The sequence below is a fragment of the Henckelia pumila genome, chromosome 3 (assembly GCF_033568475.1).
Source record: "Henckelia pumila isolate YLH828 chromosome 3, ASM3356847v2, whole genome shotgun sequence".
Lineage (NCBI taxonomy): Eukaryota > Viridiplantae > Streptophyta > Magnoliopsida > Lamiales > Gesneriaceae > Henckelia > Henckelia pumila.
In genome coordinates this window covers 24,124,498-24,143,110 of record NC_133122.1, presented here as the reverse complement: position 1 = coordinate 24,143,110, position 18,613 = coordinate 24,124,498, and the positions used below count along the sequence as shown (strand labels likewise).

The 18,613-nt window shown below is 34.6% G+C and overlaps 3 protein-coding genes across 4 annotated transcripts; 2 read left to right on the top strand and 1 right to left on the bottom strand.

Annotated features, from left to right (window-relative positions):
- The first annotated feature begins 2,569 nt into the window (after nucleotides 1-2,569).
- On the top strand, nucleotides 2,570-6,818 carry LOC140888280 (uncharacterized). Its single transcript, XM_073295965.1, has 6 exons — nucleotides 2,570-3,558; nucleotides 3,630-4,842; nucleotides 5,079-5,178; nucleotides 5,239-5,423; nucleotides 5,922-6,285; nucleotides 6,508-6,818. The coding sequence occupies exons 1-6, from the start codon at nucleotides 2,570-2,572 to the stop codon at nucleotides 6,816-6,818; spliced, it is 3,162 nt and encodes a 1,053-aa protein (XP_073152066.1).
- A 99-nt stretch (nucleotides 6,819-6,917) lies between these two features.
- On the top strand, nucleotides 6,918-7,397 carry LOC140888279 (uncharacterized). The gene has a single exon (XM_073295964.1). The coding sequence runs from the start codon at nucleotides 6,918-6,920 to the stop codon at nucleotides 7,395-7,397; it is 480 nt and encodes a 159-aa protein (XP_073152065.1).
- Nucleotides 7,398-14,377: 6,980 nt separating this feature from the next.
- On the bottom strand, nucleotides 14,378-18,093 carry LOC140891963 (uncharacterized). Of its 2 annotated transcripts, XM_073300682.1 has the most exons (7): nucleotides 17,673-18,093; nucleotides 17,103-17,591; nucleotides 16,870-17,019; nucleotides 16,310-16,432; nucleotides 15,252-15,688; nucleotides 14,881-15,114; nucleotides 14,421-14,621 (listed from the first exon to the last, which is right to left on the bottom strand). In XM_073300682.1, exons 1-7 carry the CDS (start codon nucleotides 18,058-18,060, stop codon nucleotides 14,559-14,561), a joined length of 1,884 nt encoding a protein of 627 aa, XP_073156783.1. In that variant the 5' UTR covers nucleotides 18,061-18,093; the 3' UTR covers nucleotides 14,421-14,558. The 2 variants fall into 2 exon arrangements, with proteins under 2 accessions (XP_073156782.1, XP_073156783.1); XM_073300681.1 differs by having other exon boundaries at nucleotides 14,378-15,114.
- Nucleotides 18,094-18,613: the final 520 nt, after the last annotated feature.

The window sequence follows — 18,613 nt, the reverse complement described above, 5'->3', positions numbered from 1 at the left end:
CTCACCTATGGTAGTTCTTAACTCACCATCCAAGCAACACAAAAGCACACCACCGATCGAACCAAGCATGCTAGAAATTCTGAAACTTTTCGAAAAAAAAAACTTGGCACCATTGCAATCACCATTTAAATTTCATAACTAATTTCAATCCAAAACCATAACCATAATAAGATCATTTCTCAACACAAAATCACAATGACCGAAAACTTCAAAAATAAGCAAGGCACGACACTGAAATTTTGAAAATAAAAGATGAAATGTATACCACCATTCAATCACACGACATAAATAATCTACAAGGTGAGAAAGAATCCATATTCTTGCCTAAGCTATGAAAAATCAAAATGAGAGACTCAAACAAGCTTAAAAAAATCGATCCAATGAGCTGCAACAAGCTGGAATCGAGCTCAAAAGAAAAGGAACTAGCTCGACCAGCTTTCCATGGAGGAGCTTCGCCGGAAAAGAAGAGCTGCTGGCGGCGGGAAAGCTTGAAGAAGATGGAGGAGCCGATGGTGGTGCAAGGCATGAGAGATGGAGAGAAAATTGATAAGTTCATAATATTTATATTTTTAGTATCATATTTCTCGGGTTTTTATCTTTTGCATATGTTAATTGGTACGTTTTTGTCGTGTTTTGTAGTTGGATGAAGTTTGATGATCTTGGAAAAAATTTGGGCTAAAAAGTTGAATTCTATCACATTTAGAGTTGCCAAGAGAAATTTTGAGAAATTGAGCAAATTAAAAGAGGTGCTGAAGCAAGGCGTGGGCGCGCTGTGTTACTACGCTATTACTGTTTGGTGGGAATTGAAGATTTCAGAATTTGAGAAAAAAATACCATATTTTAGGAATTCTAAATATGGTATTTAATTTATGGAAGAATTTTGATGAGAAGATTTTTTTTTGGATAAATATTGTTGGAGATTTGTTTTTTATTTAAACAATTATCAAGATTATCTTGTAGATAATCTTATCTTTTTTCTAGATTTTATTTTTTCCTTTTCTCTTAGGATTTTTAGACGTTAGTTTAGGGAATTAGAGAATTCCAGATTTCTGCTTTTGCATCTGAACGTTCTGCACGGTCAGGCAGAGAATATTTTCCTTCTTCTTTTCCTCTTCATAATTTTTAGTTTTAATCTTTTATATTTCTAGAGAATTATGAAGCTTCTTGGCTAAGTTTTTAGTTCTAATTCAAGGGATATTTTCTTGTATTTCAATTTATCACTTTGAGGTTTTGAGATTAAATTGATATTCTTGTTTGTTTCGAGTATTTGTTGATTTATGATTTATTTCATGAAGTTGTGGGTCGATTAATTTGACAAATTAATTTGATTTATGATTTTTTATTGCTAACCATGAGTTCAGTGATCCGTAATTGTCATGAATAATTGGTATTTGAGTAGCAATATATTAGGTATGTTGTGCTATCATGGCATGTTTAATCTAAATAAATCAACGAAACTAGATTTAACAGTTGTAGCTATCTCGATTGTTAGATTTTAAAATTAACTATTTTTACAAATCGAAAAGCTATTTTTAATCAATATGGAACGCCATCGTGCCCAGTTGGTTATTGATAAGTTTTGACTAGATTCTGGGTTTGGTCAATTAAAATAGGAGAACACAAAAATCTTAGTGGCTATCCCTATGATTTTAAGGTTAATTGCTAGAAACTGTATGAATAAATTATTTGTTAGCCGATGACCAGTGATATAATTGAAATACAGAAACCCCTTGAATCAGAGTTTGTTTAATTATTGAATTTCATATTTATTTGATTGTTCATCTTATTTATTTAATTCTTGCTTATTTTTATTTTTATTTCTACTACATACCAAAAACCCCCCATTTAGTTACATTTACTTGAAAGAAATAAATATCCATTTCCTGTGGATTCGACCCTGCTCACCATTAAACTCATTTTGTTAAAGAGTAGGTACCTTAGATTTGTTGGCTGACGACAGGCCTATCAAATTTTGGCGCCGCTGCCGGGGAACGGTGCTTATAATTATTTATTTCGAGTTATTGATATTTAATTATTTTTTTATACCTCTTTCTTCTCGTACAGGTGAATTAGAATATATTCCAAAAATCGAGAAGACAGCTAAGAGGTTGAGAAAATAAACGAGGCTACGACGTAACCAAGCATCAATTCCATCTCCTGGTTTGAACGCAGAATTGAACTCGAGCGAATCTGAAAGGGAATCTGACCCCTATTTTGAAACTGAAGAAAGTGAGCAAGAAGAAACAATGGCAGAACCAGCACGAAGAACTCTCAGGGAGTTTGCAATCCTAATGTTACTCAACAACCATTATGCATTCAATTTCCTACTACTTAAGCCAATTTTGAATTAAAATCTTGTTTGATTCACTTGTTGCCAACTTTTTGTGGTCTTGCAGGTGAAGACCCGCATAAGCATTTGAAGGAGTTCCACATTGTTTGCACAACTATGAAACCTCAAGGGATTATAGAGGAACAAATTTCACTGCGAGCTTTTCCATTCTCTCTGGCTGACAAGGCTAAGGATTGACTCTACTATTTGCCCTCTGAAACTATAACAACTTGGAATGACATGAAGCAGCAATTTTTGGAAAAGTTATTTCCAACTTCGAGAGCAGAAAACATTAGGAAGGACATTTGTGGGATCTGGCAGTTACAGGGAGAGACTTTGTATGAGTACTGGGAGAGATTCAAGAAACTGTGTGCGAGTTGTCCGCAACATCAAATTTCTGAACAACTTTTAGTTCAGTATTTTTATGAAGTACTCTCAGTTTTTTATAAGAACATGGTTGATGCTGCAAGTGGAGGAGCATTAGTGAACAAAAAACCTCAAGAAGCAAGTGATCTTATTGCCAACATGGCAGCCAATGCTCAGCAGTTTGGAACAAGGAAAGACAACGCTCTGCGACATGTTAAAGAGGTAAGTGTTAGTCTCATTGATCAAAAATTAGATTCTTTAACATCTCTTTTGGAAAAATTGGTTGTAGGACAAGCACAACAGATCAAATCTTGTGGTATATGTTTGGTTGTTGGACATTCGACGGATATGTGTCCAACATTACAAGAAGATCCAACGCAGCAAGCCAATGCAATTGGCGGTTTTCCTGGACAACCACAGCGTCGATATGACCCATATTCCAATACCTACAATTCGGGATGGAGAGATCACCCGAATTTCAGCTACAAGAATCAAGGAGGTCAACAAAGATTTCCACAACAGAATTACAACAAACAACCGGCACCTGCAAAATCCTTTGACTCAGGTATGTCTCTAGATGAAATTGTTAAGGCCCTTGCAACTAACACTAAAAAATTCCAACAGGAAACGAGAGCCACCATTCAGAATCTAGGAAATCAGATAAGCCAGTTAGTTACTGCGGTCAACAATTTGGAGGCTCAAAATTCTGGAAAACTACCATCACAAACGGTAGTAAATCCAAGAGAAAATGCAAGTGCAATGGTGTTGAGAAGTGGAAAGAAGATCGAAATTGAGTCTACCTCCCCTATGACGACTAATGAAGGAAAGGACATGGACAAGGAGGCTGAAAACACATCCGAGGAGCAAACAAACGTAAAACCCACATCCCTTTCATCTGATATATCTAATGTGGTTCTTCCTCATTTTCTTCTAGGTTGGAAAAATCCAAGAAGACTGACTATGAGAATGAAGTGTTGGAGACGTTTAGGAAGGTGGAAATCAATATACCCTTGATAGATGAAATCAAGAAAATCCCAAGATATGCTAAATTTTTGAAGGATTTGTGCACCAACAAGAGGAGGCTGAGAGGTGATGAGAAAGTAAGTGTGGTAGAAAATGTATCGGCTGTAATAAAAAATTCATTACCAAATAATTGCAAGGATCCAGTTATGTTTACTATGCCTTGTGTTATTGGGAATTTGAAGATTGAGTATGCCATGTTAGATTTAGGTGAATCCATAAATGTCATGCCATATTCAATTTATTGTGCTCTAAATCTGGGTCCTTTGAAAGAAACTAGAGTGGTGATTCAATTGGCGGATCGTTCTAATGCTTACCCGGAATGGGTTGTTGAAGATGTCTTGGTGCAGGTTAAGGAATTGATATTTCCCGCCGATTTCTATATCTTGCGAATGGAAGAGAATTCCATGTCGAATTCACCTCTAATTCTGTTGGGAAGGCCATTCATGAAGACAACTAGGACAAAGATTGATGTTGATGATGGTACCCTCTCCGTCGAATTTGACGGAGAGATTGTAAAATTCAATATTTTTGATGCCATGAAGTATCCAAGTGAAAATCATTCTATATGCTCTATTGATGTTGTTGATTCAATTGTGCGGGAAGTTTTTGAGGAAGAATGTGAGACTGAAAATTTTCAAATGTATGCACAATTGAATGTGGATGAAGAATTAGCTGAAGCTTATGGAATTTCAGAACAAGAAATTGATCAAACAAGGGTAACAAATTTTAAAGTTGAAATTCCATTCTCTCATAAAAAATTGCTACCTTCTGCTTTGCAGGCACCCAAACTAGAGTTGAAGAGTTTGCCAGATCATTTGAAGTATATATATCTTGGATATGAAGAGACTTTACCGGTGATCATATCAAAGAAATTGACGGAGGATCAGGAAGAGAGATTGGTCACAGTACTCAAGGAGCACAAAACTGCAATCGGGTGGACTTTAGCTGATATCAAAGGCATAAGTTCGTCGATTTGCATGCATAGGATTCTTTTGGAGGATGATGCCAAACCGGTAAGAGAGTTCCAAAGAAAACTGAATCAAGTAATGAATGAAGTGGTAATGAAAGAAATCATCAAGCTCTTAGATGAAGTCAAAATCTATCCCATCTCGGATAGCAAATGGGTGAGCCCGATCCATGTTGTTCCAAACAAAATAGGCATCATGTTGGTAAGAAATCAAATGATGAGTTGGTACCAACGAGGGTACAAAATGGATGGCGAATGGTCATTGATTTTCGAAGGCTCAACTTAGCCACCAGAAAAGATCACTTTCCCTTACCTTTTATTGATCAAACATTGGAAAGGCTAGCCGAAAAAACTTATTTTTGTTTTCTTGATGGATTTTCAGGTTACTACCAGATATTCATTGCTCAGGAAGATCAGGAGAAAACAACTTTCACGTGCCCTTTTGAAACATTTTCTTACAGACGCATGTCATTTGGACTCTGCAATGCTCCAGGTACGTTCCAACGATGCAAGCTAAGTATTTTTTCTGAATATATTGAGAATTGCATTGAAGTATTCATGGATGATTTCACTGTTTATGGGAACTCATTTGAGGATTTCTTGGATCATTTGTCCAAGATTTTGAGAAGATGCATGGAAACCAACTTGGTTTTGAATTATGAAAAATGTCACTTCATGGTGACTGAAGGTATTGTGTTGGGTCATGTTGTTTCGTCCAGGGGCATAGAGGTTGATAAGGCAAAAATTGATTTAATCACAAACTTACCTTTCCCCATTAATGTTAAGGAAGTTTGAGCTTTTCTTGGGCATGCACGTTTTTATCGCAGGTTTATTAAAGATTTTTCAAAGATCGCTTTGACAATGTCCAAGTTATTGCAAAAGGACGTGCTTTTCGAGTTTGGAGAGCAATGCAAGGAGGCTTTTGACAAACTCAAGAAAATGTTGACTACTGCACCTATAATCCAGCCTCATGACTGGACCTTGCCTTTTTAAATCATGTGTGATGCAAGTAACTATGTTGTGGGAGTTGTTTTAGGCCAAATGATTGATAAGAAGAGTCATGTCATGTATTATGCATCAAAGACGTTGGACCCTGCACAGTGCAACTACACAACTACCGAAAAGAGGCTTTTAGCAATTTTTTTTGCTTTAGATAAATTTAGATCATATTTAATTGGTTCTAAAGTGTTTGTGTATTCTGATCATGCAGCTCTGAAGTAACAATTGGCAAAAAAGGAGTCAAAACCGAGACTTATAAGGTGGATACTCCTGCTCCAAGAGTTTGACTTTGAAATCAAAGATCGGAAGGGAACCGAGAATCCAGTAGCCGATCACTTGAGCAGATTGGTGAAGGAAGAGGAATCCATGCCTATTTCTGAATTGTTTCCTGATGAGCAGTTATTCCAAGTTAAAGGTATGGTTCCTTGGTATGCGGATATAGTAAACTATTTGGTTAGTGGAATTTTTCACTCTTCCCTTAGTAAATCCCGTAAAAATAAGATTCTATGTGAGGAAAAGTATTATGTGTGGGAGGAACCTAATTTATGGAAGTTTGTGCTGATAAAGTCATTAGGAGATGTGTGCCTGAAAATGAGTACAAGTCGGTTTTGGTTTTCTGTCATAATTATGCTTGTGGTTGTCATTTTGGACCAAAAAGAACTGCTAGAAAAATTTTGGATAGTGGGAAACTCTGTTTAAAGATGCTTATCTGTTTTGTAAAAACTGTAAAAAAAATGCCAAAGAACGGGTTCTTTATCTCATAGAAATCAAATGCCCCAAACTCCCATCCTTGTTTGTGAAATTTTTTTTATCTGGGGTATAGATTTCATGGGTCTGTTTCCTTCATCATGTGGTTATATCTATATACTTTTGGCGGTTGACTATGTATCGAAGTGGGTGGAAGCAAAACCCACCAGGACTAACGATTCACAGGTTGTTGTAGGTTTCCTCAAGTTTAACATTTTCAGCAGGTTTGGAATACCTAGAGCGCTAATCAGCAACCAAGGGACTCATTTTTACAATAGAACTGTTGAGGCTTTACTGAAAAAATATGGAGTGTATCACAGGGTAGCCACCGCTTACCATCCGCAAACGAATGGTCAAGCAGAAGTTTCCAATAGGGAGATCAAATAGATTCTTGCAAAAACGGTAAATCCAGGGAGGAAAGATTGGAGTATTCGTCTGGATTATGCACTTTAGGCTTACCGAACCGCATACAAAACTCCTATTGGAATGTTTCCTTGCAGATTAGTGTTTGGGAAGGCGTGTCATCTGCCCGTTGAGATTGAGCATAAAGCATATTGGGCTGTGAAACGCTGTAATATGAATTTGGATGAGGCAGGAGAGACTATGAAGCTGCACCTGCAAGAGTTAGAGGAACTATGTTTGGAGGCTTATGAGAACTCAAGGATTTATAAAGAGAAAACGAAGTTGTTTCATGATAACTCTATCTTGAGAAAGCAGTTTACTGTTGGCCAAAAAGTACTGCTTTTTAATTCTCGGTTGAAATTCATGCCAGATAAGCTTCGTTCTCAATGGATTGGTCCATTTGTTGTTACTCATTTGTTCCCTTATGGTGCAGTAGAAATTAAAATTTTGGATACAAAGATAATTTTCAAAGTGAATGGACATCGACTGAAGGTGTTTTGTGAAGATGAAAGTGTGTCGTACATGGAGATCGAGTTAGCAAATACTGATTATTCCACAACTTGAGGGGATTGGTAACGTTGATCATAACGACGCTAAAAAATTGCGCTTTTGGGAGGCAACCCAACGTTTTTTTTTATTATTATTAGTATTTTTTTGTTTATGCTTGCTTTTGAAAAAAAAAATCAAAAAATATTTTTTTACAAGGAGTGCCTACGCCCTATGAAAAATCATTTTTTGTACAAAAAAAATCAATTTTTCTTCTTTAAAACTTTAAAAATTTCAGAGAATAGTTTTATACAAGGCGTGCCCAAATTCATTTTCTGTTTTGAAAAAAAAATCGAATTTGCTTAAGTTTTGTTTAAATTAATAATTATAATTATCATAATAATAATACTTAAGATACAAGGGTTTATCGCCTAAAATTTTTCTTTCTTATTTCTCTACAAGGCCGCCCCTCCCGTCTCGTTCTCTCTTTCATCTCCAAGTCACCCGCTAATCACCGTCATCTTCACATCGCCGCCTCAATCCTTTGCACCCGCTGCTGTTCTGCTCTCTCTCACCTCGCACCAACAGCCCCCTTGTCATCATCAATCACCGATCACCACCATCTCTCCACCACCATTCACTCCATTCAACACAAACGCCGCTGCTCGTCCCTCATCACCACGTTCCACTGCTTGCCATCCTCTTTGTCGACGGCCGCTGCTTACCAACACACTAGTCACCACCAAGCAGTTTACATCCGCATCGCCGCGCAATACCCGCACCTGCAATGCCCCAAGTCGTCGTCTTTCTTCCTTGCACCATCACCGACCATCATCATCACTCTCATCTTAGAACATCACCATCGCCCGCTGCCTCTTCATCTTTTTCACCTCTCCGGCTGTCGTCTGCGTACACCACCATCTTACTCACAACACCGCTGCCTCTGCTCTCCAGAAGACCGCCGTTGTTGCGTTCCCTGTTCACCCCCCACCCTTATCATCATCATGATCGGCAATCTCCATCATCTCCAGCCGTTGTTTACGGTCGCAGTCAGCTCCTTCATCTTCTTTAGCCGCATCACTCCGCCAATAATAAAATTGGTGATATCTCTCCCCTTTTTGTTTGCTCATTAATTGATTGCTGGTGTGTTACTGTGATTGGGATTAATTTTTGCGAGATACTTTGTTGAAAATATATTTTGGGTATCATGGGTCGAGAGAAGTGTTGAAATTAATTCCCTGTAAGTATATTCATCATCCCACCTTGGAGACTTTAGATATTAAGCATAAAGTGTTGAAATTAATTCATAACATTGGGTGGAGGACTTATTTTTTTGTTTCATGTCCTGCATATATCGAGCTGGTGCGAGAGTTTTATACCACTTTTGAATTTGTCAAACCTGATAATTTCACACTCTCAAGCCCAGGAGTATTTCGTTTTCGTTTGATGGGGTGCACTTTCAAATTATCAATCACTGAATTTAATCTGACCTTTGGTTTTATCACTGAAGAATTTGCTAAAACTGATGATTATTTGACTAGTGCTTGTGACTATGATGAAAAATTTAGTCCCATTCTTGTTTATCGAGCTACATCTAACCAAAAAGATTATGACCCATGTAAGTCCAAGGACTCGTATCTTTATGATCCAGCTTGGAAATACATTCATAGGTTCTTGGCTTTTAATTTTTCGGGTCGAAAAGATTCTGCAGGTATGCTAACAAAATCTGAACTTTTTTCCTTTGGTTTTTGGAAGGCCAGAAAAAAGTTAATTTGGGTTATTGGTTGGTTTCACAATTTGCTAGTGTAGTAACAAATAAACGTCGTTAGATTCTTGGTTCCTTGATTACTGCACTAGCTATCAATGCCAAATTTCTTGATTTGAATGATAATAATTTGCATGTGGCTTGTCCTATGTATCCTTTGGATTTGCGTTGTTTAGAGAGTATGGGACTCATAAAACAAGTGCAGGGAGTTTTTTCGTTTTGTCCACCAGGTCCAACTACAGCGAAGTCCAGCCAGACCAATTTTGATCCTGATATCTCACCCGAGCCACTGGACATTCGTCCACCATCACTGATTTCTACACCACCATCCGATTCTCGACCGTCTACCAGGCGCTTCATCAAGGAAATTTCTGATATCCGGCAGCAATTGATAATAATGAAGAAAAATCAACTGGAATTTTATCGACACATGGGTTTTGATCCGCCGTTTCCCCCACCCCAGCAGTAGATAGCACTTTTGTCGATACTTAAACCTGTCAATGGAGTCCTCTAACTTTCTTACGCTTTTCATGTTTTTATTTGAGCATTTATTTATGTCATTGAGGACAATGCCATATTTAGGTGCGAGAGAGTTTAAGTTGTTTGTGTCATTCTTATAGGTGGTTAATTATTGCTATTTTTTCATTATTTTAATTATATTTTGTGATTTTTTTGTCCAAGAGGTATTTAGTTCATGATTATTGTTTCTCTCTTCTGAATCCTGGATACTTCCGATACTGGTCCTTTGAAAAAAAAATTGTATTCTCTTTGCTGCATTGTGGGTAGTTGCTCTTGATAATTTGTTGAAAGGACAAATGTATGGGTCTAACACATAGCCATCTTCTGTGGTGAGATTTGAGCCAATGAGTAGTCACTATATCATACTCTGTTTTCTTGATTGTGTGTTTGTCATGCATTGTTGATTTTTCTAAAACTTGCATTGTTATACATGTTCTCATTAACCTCTTTTGGTGGATTGAATGCATTGTTCAAAAATTAAGGGCCCTAGGTTAAAACCATTTTTTTCACATGCCCCTGCTTTGAGCCTACCTTTATGCATATACCCTTAGTGAGCCAATTTTGAGTATGATCCTTTTCTTTGAAAAATACCCACACTACAAGCCATGAATATCCTTTCTTTATTGATTATCCATTTTTGAACCTTGAATTGAAAAATCATGTAAAATTTTCACATAGGACACTATTTGAAGCAAAAGCTGTGAAAAAGTGTGGAGACTTAGTTATTAATGCTCCGAGTCTTATAATTGTCATTTCTACATTTAAAATTCCCAAAAAAAAAACAAAAAAAATGAAAAAAAAGGATAAAACACGGGAAAGAAAAAAAAGAGTCAAAAAGAAAAAAGAAGAGAATGAAAGAAGAAAAAAAGAAGAGTGGTGAATGATTTTTTTTTTTTTGGATGTTAAGATTTTAATGGACTGCAGATGAATAATTGGGTGGATTGGTGTTTGTGAAATGTTTTATATTATTATTTCAATTTTATTAGCATTTTATCCTTTTATCCTACCTTACCCCCAGCCCCGTTACAACCATCTTTATGCCCTTTGATCATGCATTTCAATTCATTTATTTGGTGGGAAATGCGTGATATATTTGCAAGCTTATGGTTAAAAATCTTCTATGTTTTGACATGAGCATTTTATATATATATATATATACACCAAAAACATTCCGTTACAACCATCTTTATGCCCTTTGATCATGCATTTCAATTCATTTATTTGGTGGGAAATGAGTGATATATTTGCAAGCTTATGGTTAAAAATCTTCTATGTTTTGACATGAGCATTATATATATATATATATATATATATATATATATATACACCAAAAACATTTTTTGTTGAGTGCAATGAGTGAATCCCGTGAGTAGTTGTTGGACCTTATGCATTTTAATTTCAATACAATTGATTGAGTTGATTGTCTATGATGTTGGTGTGAGAATTTCTTATTTTGGCTTGTTTTGATGCATGAGATGCATGAATATTTGTTTGGGATTGGTTGAGAAAGAGAAAGAAGGATGATGAGTTGGGATGATGGATTGAACTATTATATACTTGAGGACAAACATGGTTTAGGTGTGGGAGATTTTGATAAGTTCATAATATTTATATTTTTAGTATCATATTTCTCGGGTTTTTATCTTTTGCAAATGTTAATTGGTGCGTTTTTGTCGTGTTTTGTAGTTGGATGAAGTTTGATGATCTTGGCAAAAATTTGGGCTAAAAAGTTGAATTCTATCACATTTGGAGTTGCCAAGAGAAATTTTGAGAAATTGAGCAAATTAAAAGAGGTGCTGAAGCAATGCGTGAGCGCGCTGTGTTACTACCCTATAACTGTCTGGTGGGAATTGAAGATTTCGGAATTTGAGAAAAAAAATACCATTTTTTAGGAATTCTAAATATGGTATTTAATTTATGGAAGAATTTTGAAGAGAAGATTTTCTTTTGGATAAATATTGTTGAAGATTTATTTTTTATTTAAACAATTATAGATAATCTTATCTTTTACCTATATTTTATTTTTTCCTTTTCTCTTAGGCTTTTTAGACGTTAGTTTAGGGAATTAGAGAATTCCAGATTTCTGCTTTTGCATCTGAACGTTCTGCACGGTCAGGCAGAGAATATTTTTCTTCTTCTTTTCCTCTTCATAGTTTTTTGGTTTAATCTTTTATATTTCTAGAGAATTATGAAGCCAACTATGCTTGGCTAAGTTTTTAGTTTTGATTCAAGAGATATTTTCCTTTATTTCAATTTATCACTGTGAGGTTTTGAGATTAAATTAATGTTCTTGTTTGTTTCGAGTATTTGTTGATTTATGATTTATTTCATTAAAGTTGTGGGTCGATTAATCTGAAAAATTAAATTGATTTACGATTTTTTATTGCTAACCATGAGTTCAGTGATCCATAATTGTCATGAATAATTGGTATTTGAGTAGCAATAGATTTGGTATGTTGTGCTATCATGGCATGTTTAATCTAAATAAATCAACAGAACTAGATTTAACAGTTGCAGCTATCCCGATTGTTAGATTTTAGGATTAACTATTTTCACAAATCGAAAAGCTATTTTTAATCAATATGGAACGGTATCGTGCCCAGTTGGTTATTGATAAGTTTTGACTGACTGCTAAGTTTGGTCAATTAATATAGGAGAACACAAAAATCTTAGTGGCTATCCCTATGATTTTAAAGTTAATTGTTAGAAACTGCATGAATAAATTATTTGTTAGCCGATGACGAGTGATATAATTGAAATACAGAAACCCCTTGAATCAGAGTTTGTTTAATTATTGAATTTCATATCTATTTGATTGTTCATCTCATTTATTTAATTCTTGCTTATTTGTATTTTTATTTCTACTACATACCAAAAACCCCCTTTTATTTACATTTACTTGAAAGAAATAAATATCCGTTCCCTGTGGATTCGACCATGCTCACCATTAAACTCATTTTGTTAAGGAGTAGGTATTTTAGATTTGTTGGCTGACGACAGGCCTATCAAAAATCGTGGGTGTGTGTGTGTGAAATGAGTGAGATTTGAGTGTAAATTTTAGGGGCTAGGGTTATGTATTAAGTTTGAGTGTGTATGTGTGTGTAAGTATAGATGTAAGTATATAAATGTGAGTGTGTGAGTGTAATGGAAAAGTGTTACACACTTTTAAAAAGTGTTACTCCAACTTAGCAACTAGGACTATAATTTAAATTGCACTAGATAAAACACAAGTTTGAAAATTTTAATTTAAAAATATTAAATTGGATTTTACTAGTACGGAAATTAAAAATGCTAATTTTCGCAAAAGTTTAAAAATAAGCTCTAGTGCGCGGGAAAAATGGATTTTGAGGCAACTAATTCTTTAAAGAATTTTAAACACTAACTTAGAATTAGAAATCAACACTTTAAATATTTTGATGTCACAACGATAAATAAAATTTTTAAACAATAAAAAGAGCGATTAAAAATAATTTTAAACGAAATAGACAAACGTTTAAAAGCAATTTAAATAAATACCCAAGCGAAAATAAAACCGTTAAAATAATTTGGACAATTAAAAATGATTTAAATAAATAAGGTAGACATTTAAAATAATTTAAAGTAACCGCAAAACTTATTCTATTTAAAATAAATAAATTGGACACTCAAAAATATTTAAACAAATAAGCTAAACAGTTAAAATTATTTAAAAGAATAAACTAAACAATTAAAATCATTTAAATATGCAAGCTTAAACCTTTAAAATATTAAAGCAACTAAGTTGTACAATAAAAATCATTTTGACAAATAAACTTAAACAATTAAAAACATTGATTAAATAATTAGTACAATAAAAATCATTTGAATAAATAATAAAATATTATATTAACCCACAATTCACATAAAGAATTTAAATCAATTAAACCTAATAATAATAAACCTAATATTTATTAAATTTAATGCATGGAATTTAATAGATTGGATTTTAGGCGTCACACAATAGGTGGAATACATAAGAGAGATAAGAAGAGGAATTGCAATAGTACAAACGCTGTCATTGGAATTTAGCAAGTCAATGTCGCCAATTGGTATAAGAAACAAATTAGTTTTGCCAATCAATGTAAAACATATAGCGGAACTAATGGTAACAATCGTGAATGTAATTGTAGGAAATTCAAGCTGAAGAAAATTTGTTATATTAAAAAAAAAAAACACACACACACCCACACTTTGTTTAGTTAGTACAATAAAAATCATTTGAATAAATAATAAAATATTATATTAACCCACAATTCACATAAATAATTTAAATCAATTAAATCTAAGAATAATAATCCTAATATTTATTAAATTTAATGCATGTAATTTAGTAGATTGGATTTTAGGCATAACACAATAGGTGGAATACATAAGAGAGATAAGAAGAGGAATTGCAATAGTACAAACGCTGTCATTGGAATTTAGCAAGTCAATGTCGCCAATTGGTATAAGAAACATTTGAATGAATAATAAAATATTATATTAACCCACAATTCACATAAAGAATTTAAATCAATTAAACCTAAGAATAATAATCCTAATATTTATTAAATTTAATGCATGTGATTTAGTAGATTGGATTTTAGGCGTCACACAATAGGTGGAATACATCATAGAGATAAGAAGAGAAATTGCAATAGTACAAACGCTGTCATTGGAAATTAGCAAGTCAATGTCGCCAATTGGTATAAGAAACAAATTAGGTTTGCCAATCAATGTAAAACATATAGCGGAACTAATGGTAACAATCATGAATGTAATTGTAGGAAATTCAAGCTGAAGAAAATTTGTTATATTAAAAAAAAAAAAACACACACACACACACACAAAATATTTTTGCTATCCAACTGAAGTGGAAAGCTTTGCTTGTTTCTTGTTTTAATACAATGTTCGATCACTCTTTTTGCCGAACATGCCTGGGCCATAGGTGGAATACATCACAGCGATAAGAAGGGGGAATTGCAATAATACAAACGATGCCACCGGAAAGCAAGCCAATGCTGCCACCGATATAAGAAACAACTTAGATTTGTCCATCAATGTAATATTTATAGCTGCACTGAAGGCAACAATCATGAATGTGATTGAAGTGAAGAGGGTAAGAAAGCCGATGCATAATCTCTTAGGTAGAACATGAAGAAAATCTTTTTCTGCATAACGGGAAGTGAGGATCGATAGGAACATGAGAAGGGAAGTGGTGGATGCGAACATGGAAACTGTGTCTGAGATGGCAAATATAATGAATGAATTGCTTCTTACGAAAATAGGAACTCCGGAGTCACTAATAATTCCTCCTGGAACTGTGAAGGCTGCGGCAAATACGACTGTAGCAATCAATGCAGCAGCAATGGTACATGAGGTGGCAGTGTCTTTCATCCATTTCTCTCCTTGAGATTTTAATTCTTGGTGTTTTTCGGAAAACAACATTTGAGGAGTTTTGCCATCATCATTTTCCCACGTCCTACGAGAAGGATTAACGAACTTTTCCATTTCCTGAATGAATTTATCACCACAAAAAAATGCTTCGGTAAACAAACAAATAATTGTCGAAGATGAGCAAAATTATAATTTTTATGGCCGTGAATAGCTAGGCATATGAAATTAAGAATGCTATGCAAGAGATTGAGTACCTTAAACCATTGTAATTCACGCTGCATCTGTAAAGCTGCACCAGAAACTAGATTGAGCTTATGAGGAGGTGCCAATTCTCCGCATATGTGCATAAAGTTGTTACCCGAAGAGTTACTCAAGTCATAAAAATATTGTTTCCGTTCGTTCATATGATAAATGAGATTGAAAACATTTTGAACGCGTTCTCTTGCTGCGATGTGAAAAATGGTACATTCTGTTTCTGACTCTTCAGCATAAATGGCATTCGGGAACATCTCTGTGATCACCTCCACAACCTCATGTATGCCGTTCCGTGCGGCCTCAACTACGGCACTTTCATAGATAGGTGAAGCATCACTACAAGGCAACGATTCCAGTGCCTTGCACAAGCATTTGACGAGTGTCAGTGCTTGTTGGTGCATTACTTTCTTATTCTTTATGTTCTTCGCTTCAGGAACTGTATATTAAAAACCACAAGTCACATGATTAAAAAAAAAAATTGATATTGTACATTTTAACTTGTAATGATGAAAAACAGTAGCTTTTCGATAGATCATCTCAACATACTTTGTTCAGTAATTTTTGTACATTATAAATTTAATGGTGTACGTTGTGGGGATGGAATTTTTGTTTAAATTATTCCAACGTGCTATTCATACGAAGTCACATATGTTGGTTTATTGCGGATGTTTGTTGCCTGAATTCCAGCTTAATATTTTCCAAAGTAGTGTAGCTCAATTTGTTTATCACTTGATATTTTGTGTTTTCTTTTTGTCATTTGTTGTTTCACTGCTTTATCAATACATCAGTGTTTCCCTTCTCTCCAAATGAAAAGGACTACGTATATCTTCGTTTTTTCCAAAGAAGATGTCTTTATTAATTTATAATGTTTTTTTTAGAGTGTTTTTATTTATAATTTTAAAATAGATTAATTTGTTTTTTTTTTATGATATAGAAATCCACGTGTGGACTAGCTAGGTAAATAAATCATATAAAAAAATTCATCTGAAAATAAAATTATACTTAATTACCCATGAAAGTAATTATCCTGAACAACTGAAAATAAAATTAAACTTACCCACAAAAGTAATTATCCTGAACCAATCGAACTTCTTCGACATCACTTGATATTCTTCATAACTTGGATTCTCAATGTCACTTGTAATTTTTGAGATCGTTTCCACTGATGTCAAAGGAACACCTTCAAGATAGATATAAATTAAAATATATATAAACATAAAAACTTATTATTGAATAACGAATTGACGGTAGGAAATAGACATCTTATCAATATTATATAATTTAGAGTAATTATCTTGATCACTTCAACGGAGAGACAAAAATATCATTTTTTTTTTATTCAATAAAAATTTATTATAAGGACATAAATATTAGAGTAAATTTAAAAAATATATAACTAAATAATTGTTAATCATCATAATCAATAAGTTAAAGATTTTAAAAAAAAATAATTATTATTGACGGTCAACTAACACAAATCTATCATTTTTTAATGCAGCCAGCCTAATGATCCGATTATAAAAGTAAATAAATAGTTAAAAGATTTGCATAAAAATGATTATAAATAATTTTCATTTGCTATATCTCTGATCTCTCCCATTGGGAACAGAGTCTTACAGGAATAGATCAAATTTTGCCACCAACTGAATCTCTCTCCGCTTGGGAACACAGATTGGGTCATTGCTATCTCTGCCAACGCATACGCATCTTCCGAATCGCTTAATGTGGCTAAATCCGGGTACTTTTGCACCAAATATAAAGCCACGTCTGCCCAAAATAAATTAAGAATATGATCATATATATTTCAACAAAAAATAATTAATTTCCTGGCCAGGTAGGTAGCTACTAACCAATAAACTGAGAAGCAATTGTGATCTTCACCAGGAAAGCCCCCAGCTTCCCCACAAAGGGGCTATTATTGATCTCCACATCTTTCTTGGAGACATGTATGAGATACATGAGTGTATCTTTGTGGCTATTCCTCGCTGCTAAATGAATGGGTAACATATTAGATTCATTTGTAATATAGAGTAAGTCGGGGTTTTTATTCACCAACATCATCGCAGCTTCCTTGTTTCCGGCCATGGCAGCAACATGTAGAGCAGTATTCCCACGAGATTTTGAGAGGATGGCTTCATCCGGCATCGGGTATTCTAACAACTCTCTCACGAAATGATTCGATTTTCCGGTCTCCACGGCTACGTGCAGAGCTGTCTCCGAGGAATCATTGATGATGGCTGTGATTGCATCTTCATCTTTGTCCAACAACTTCTTGCCTTCCTTCCAATCACCGCTTAGTATTGCTCTATGCAATGCCAAGTACTGGTGAAAATCCGTACCTGCATATATATATATATATATATATTTATTAAATTTATATTTAAATTAAAAGATCAATGAGTCGTCGGATTTAACCGTACCAGCTGTATCAATTTCATCGCTACTATCTGCTGCTTCGAAAATGTTTCCCACTTCTAACCAAACTTCCCTGGAAGTGTCCAATCCCACCACAGCATCAAGCACATCGGTCCCAGTAATGGAACCCAGAATCCATCCTGTTATAAGCTGGTCTGTTCTTCTCCAGAGTTTCTCCATGGATTCTTCAGGCGGAGGGATCTGGCCGTCTACGAAACCCAGCAAATCTTGGCTCTCAAACAGACAGAGCATCTGTTTTTTCCATATCTTGTAATCATCGATGCTTCTTTCCTTGTTGTCTTTGTTAAGATCACAAAGCTTCACTGATATGAAGTTTGCAGCATTCACAGCTGACGGCCATGGATAGTTTGCTGATTTTGAGGAGGTTGACATATTGAAACGATGCAGAGGTAATCAAATGAAGGGTGTGTGATAGATAGAATGCAGATTTTATAAATTTTTAATTTTTTTTTTTTTCTATTACTTGGTTGGTCTATGCATATCCCACCAAAAAGTCTTGGTCATGACCAGTTAAAAAAATAAATTCACGTCTTTCGGACACCGTCACGTTCAGTTTTATAATTTCAAATCCCATGTGAAGTTTAAGCCAAATTAATACGATTTCTTATAACGTAAAAAATAGGATATTTTCATTTTTAATTATTTTAAGTCAAATAATAAATAAAATGATCAAATCACCAAAAACATAAGATCAAATGGATAAATTTAGATTTTTTTTAAGCTATAAATTTTGAAGTGTTAAAAAACATACATATTTATGAAAATATATCCATTTGAAAAAATAAATGAAATGTACTTCTGTCGCTGAAAGCCAGCGTTTTAAGCATTCTGAAAAAGGGTTGACCCCGAAGGGGACCCCATTCCACATGATTCAGAGGCCCATTGGCTCATGCAGAGGGTAAATCGAGGGATGTGCACGAGCGGC

What these genes read in the sequence shown, in the direction of transcription:
- LOC140888280 (XM_073295965.1), top strand. Translation starts at nt 2,570, where the DNA reads ATGAAGCAGCAATTTTTGGAAAAGTTATTTCCAACTTCGAGAGCAGAA. An exon ending in CCATCTCGGATAGCAAATGG is followed by an intron (nt 4,843 to 5,078) that starts GTGAGCCCGATC and finishes GGTTACTACCAG; the next exon opens with ATATTCATTGCTCAGGAAGA. An exon ending in GTGCCTGAAAATGAGTACAA is followed by an intron (nt 6,286 to 6,507) that starts GTCGGTTTTGGT and finishes TCTGGGGTATAG; the next exon opens with ATTTCATGGGTCTGTTTCCT.
- LOC140888279 (XM_073295964.1), top strand. Translation starts at nt 6,918, where the DNA reads ATGTTTCCTTGCAGATTAGTGTTTGGGAAGGCGTGTCATCTGCCCGTT.
- LOC140891963 (XM_073300681.1), bottom strand. Translation starts at nt 18,060, where the DNA reads ATGTCAACCTCCTCAAAATCAGCAAACTATCCATGGCCGTCAGCTGTG. An exon ending in AATTGCTTCTCAGTTTATTG is followed by an intron (nt 17,020 to 17,102) that starts GTTAGTAGCTAC and finishes TATTTTGGGCAG; the next exon opens with ACGTGGCTTTATATTTGGTG. An exon ending in GTGAATTACAATGGTTTAAG is followed by an intron (nt 15,115 to 15,251) that starts GTACTCAATCTC and finishes AAATTCATTCAG; the next exon opens with GAAATGGAAAAGTTCGTTAA.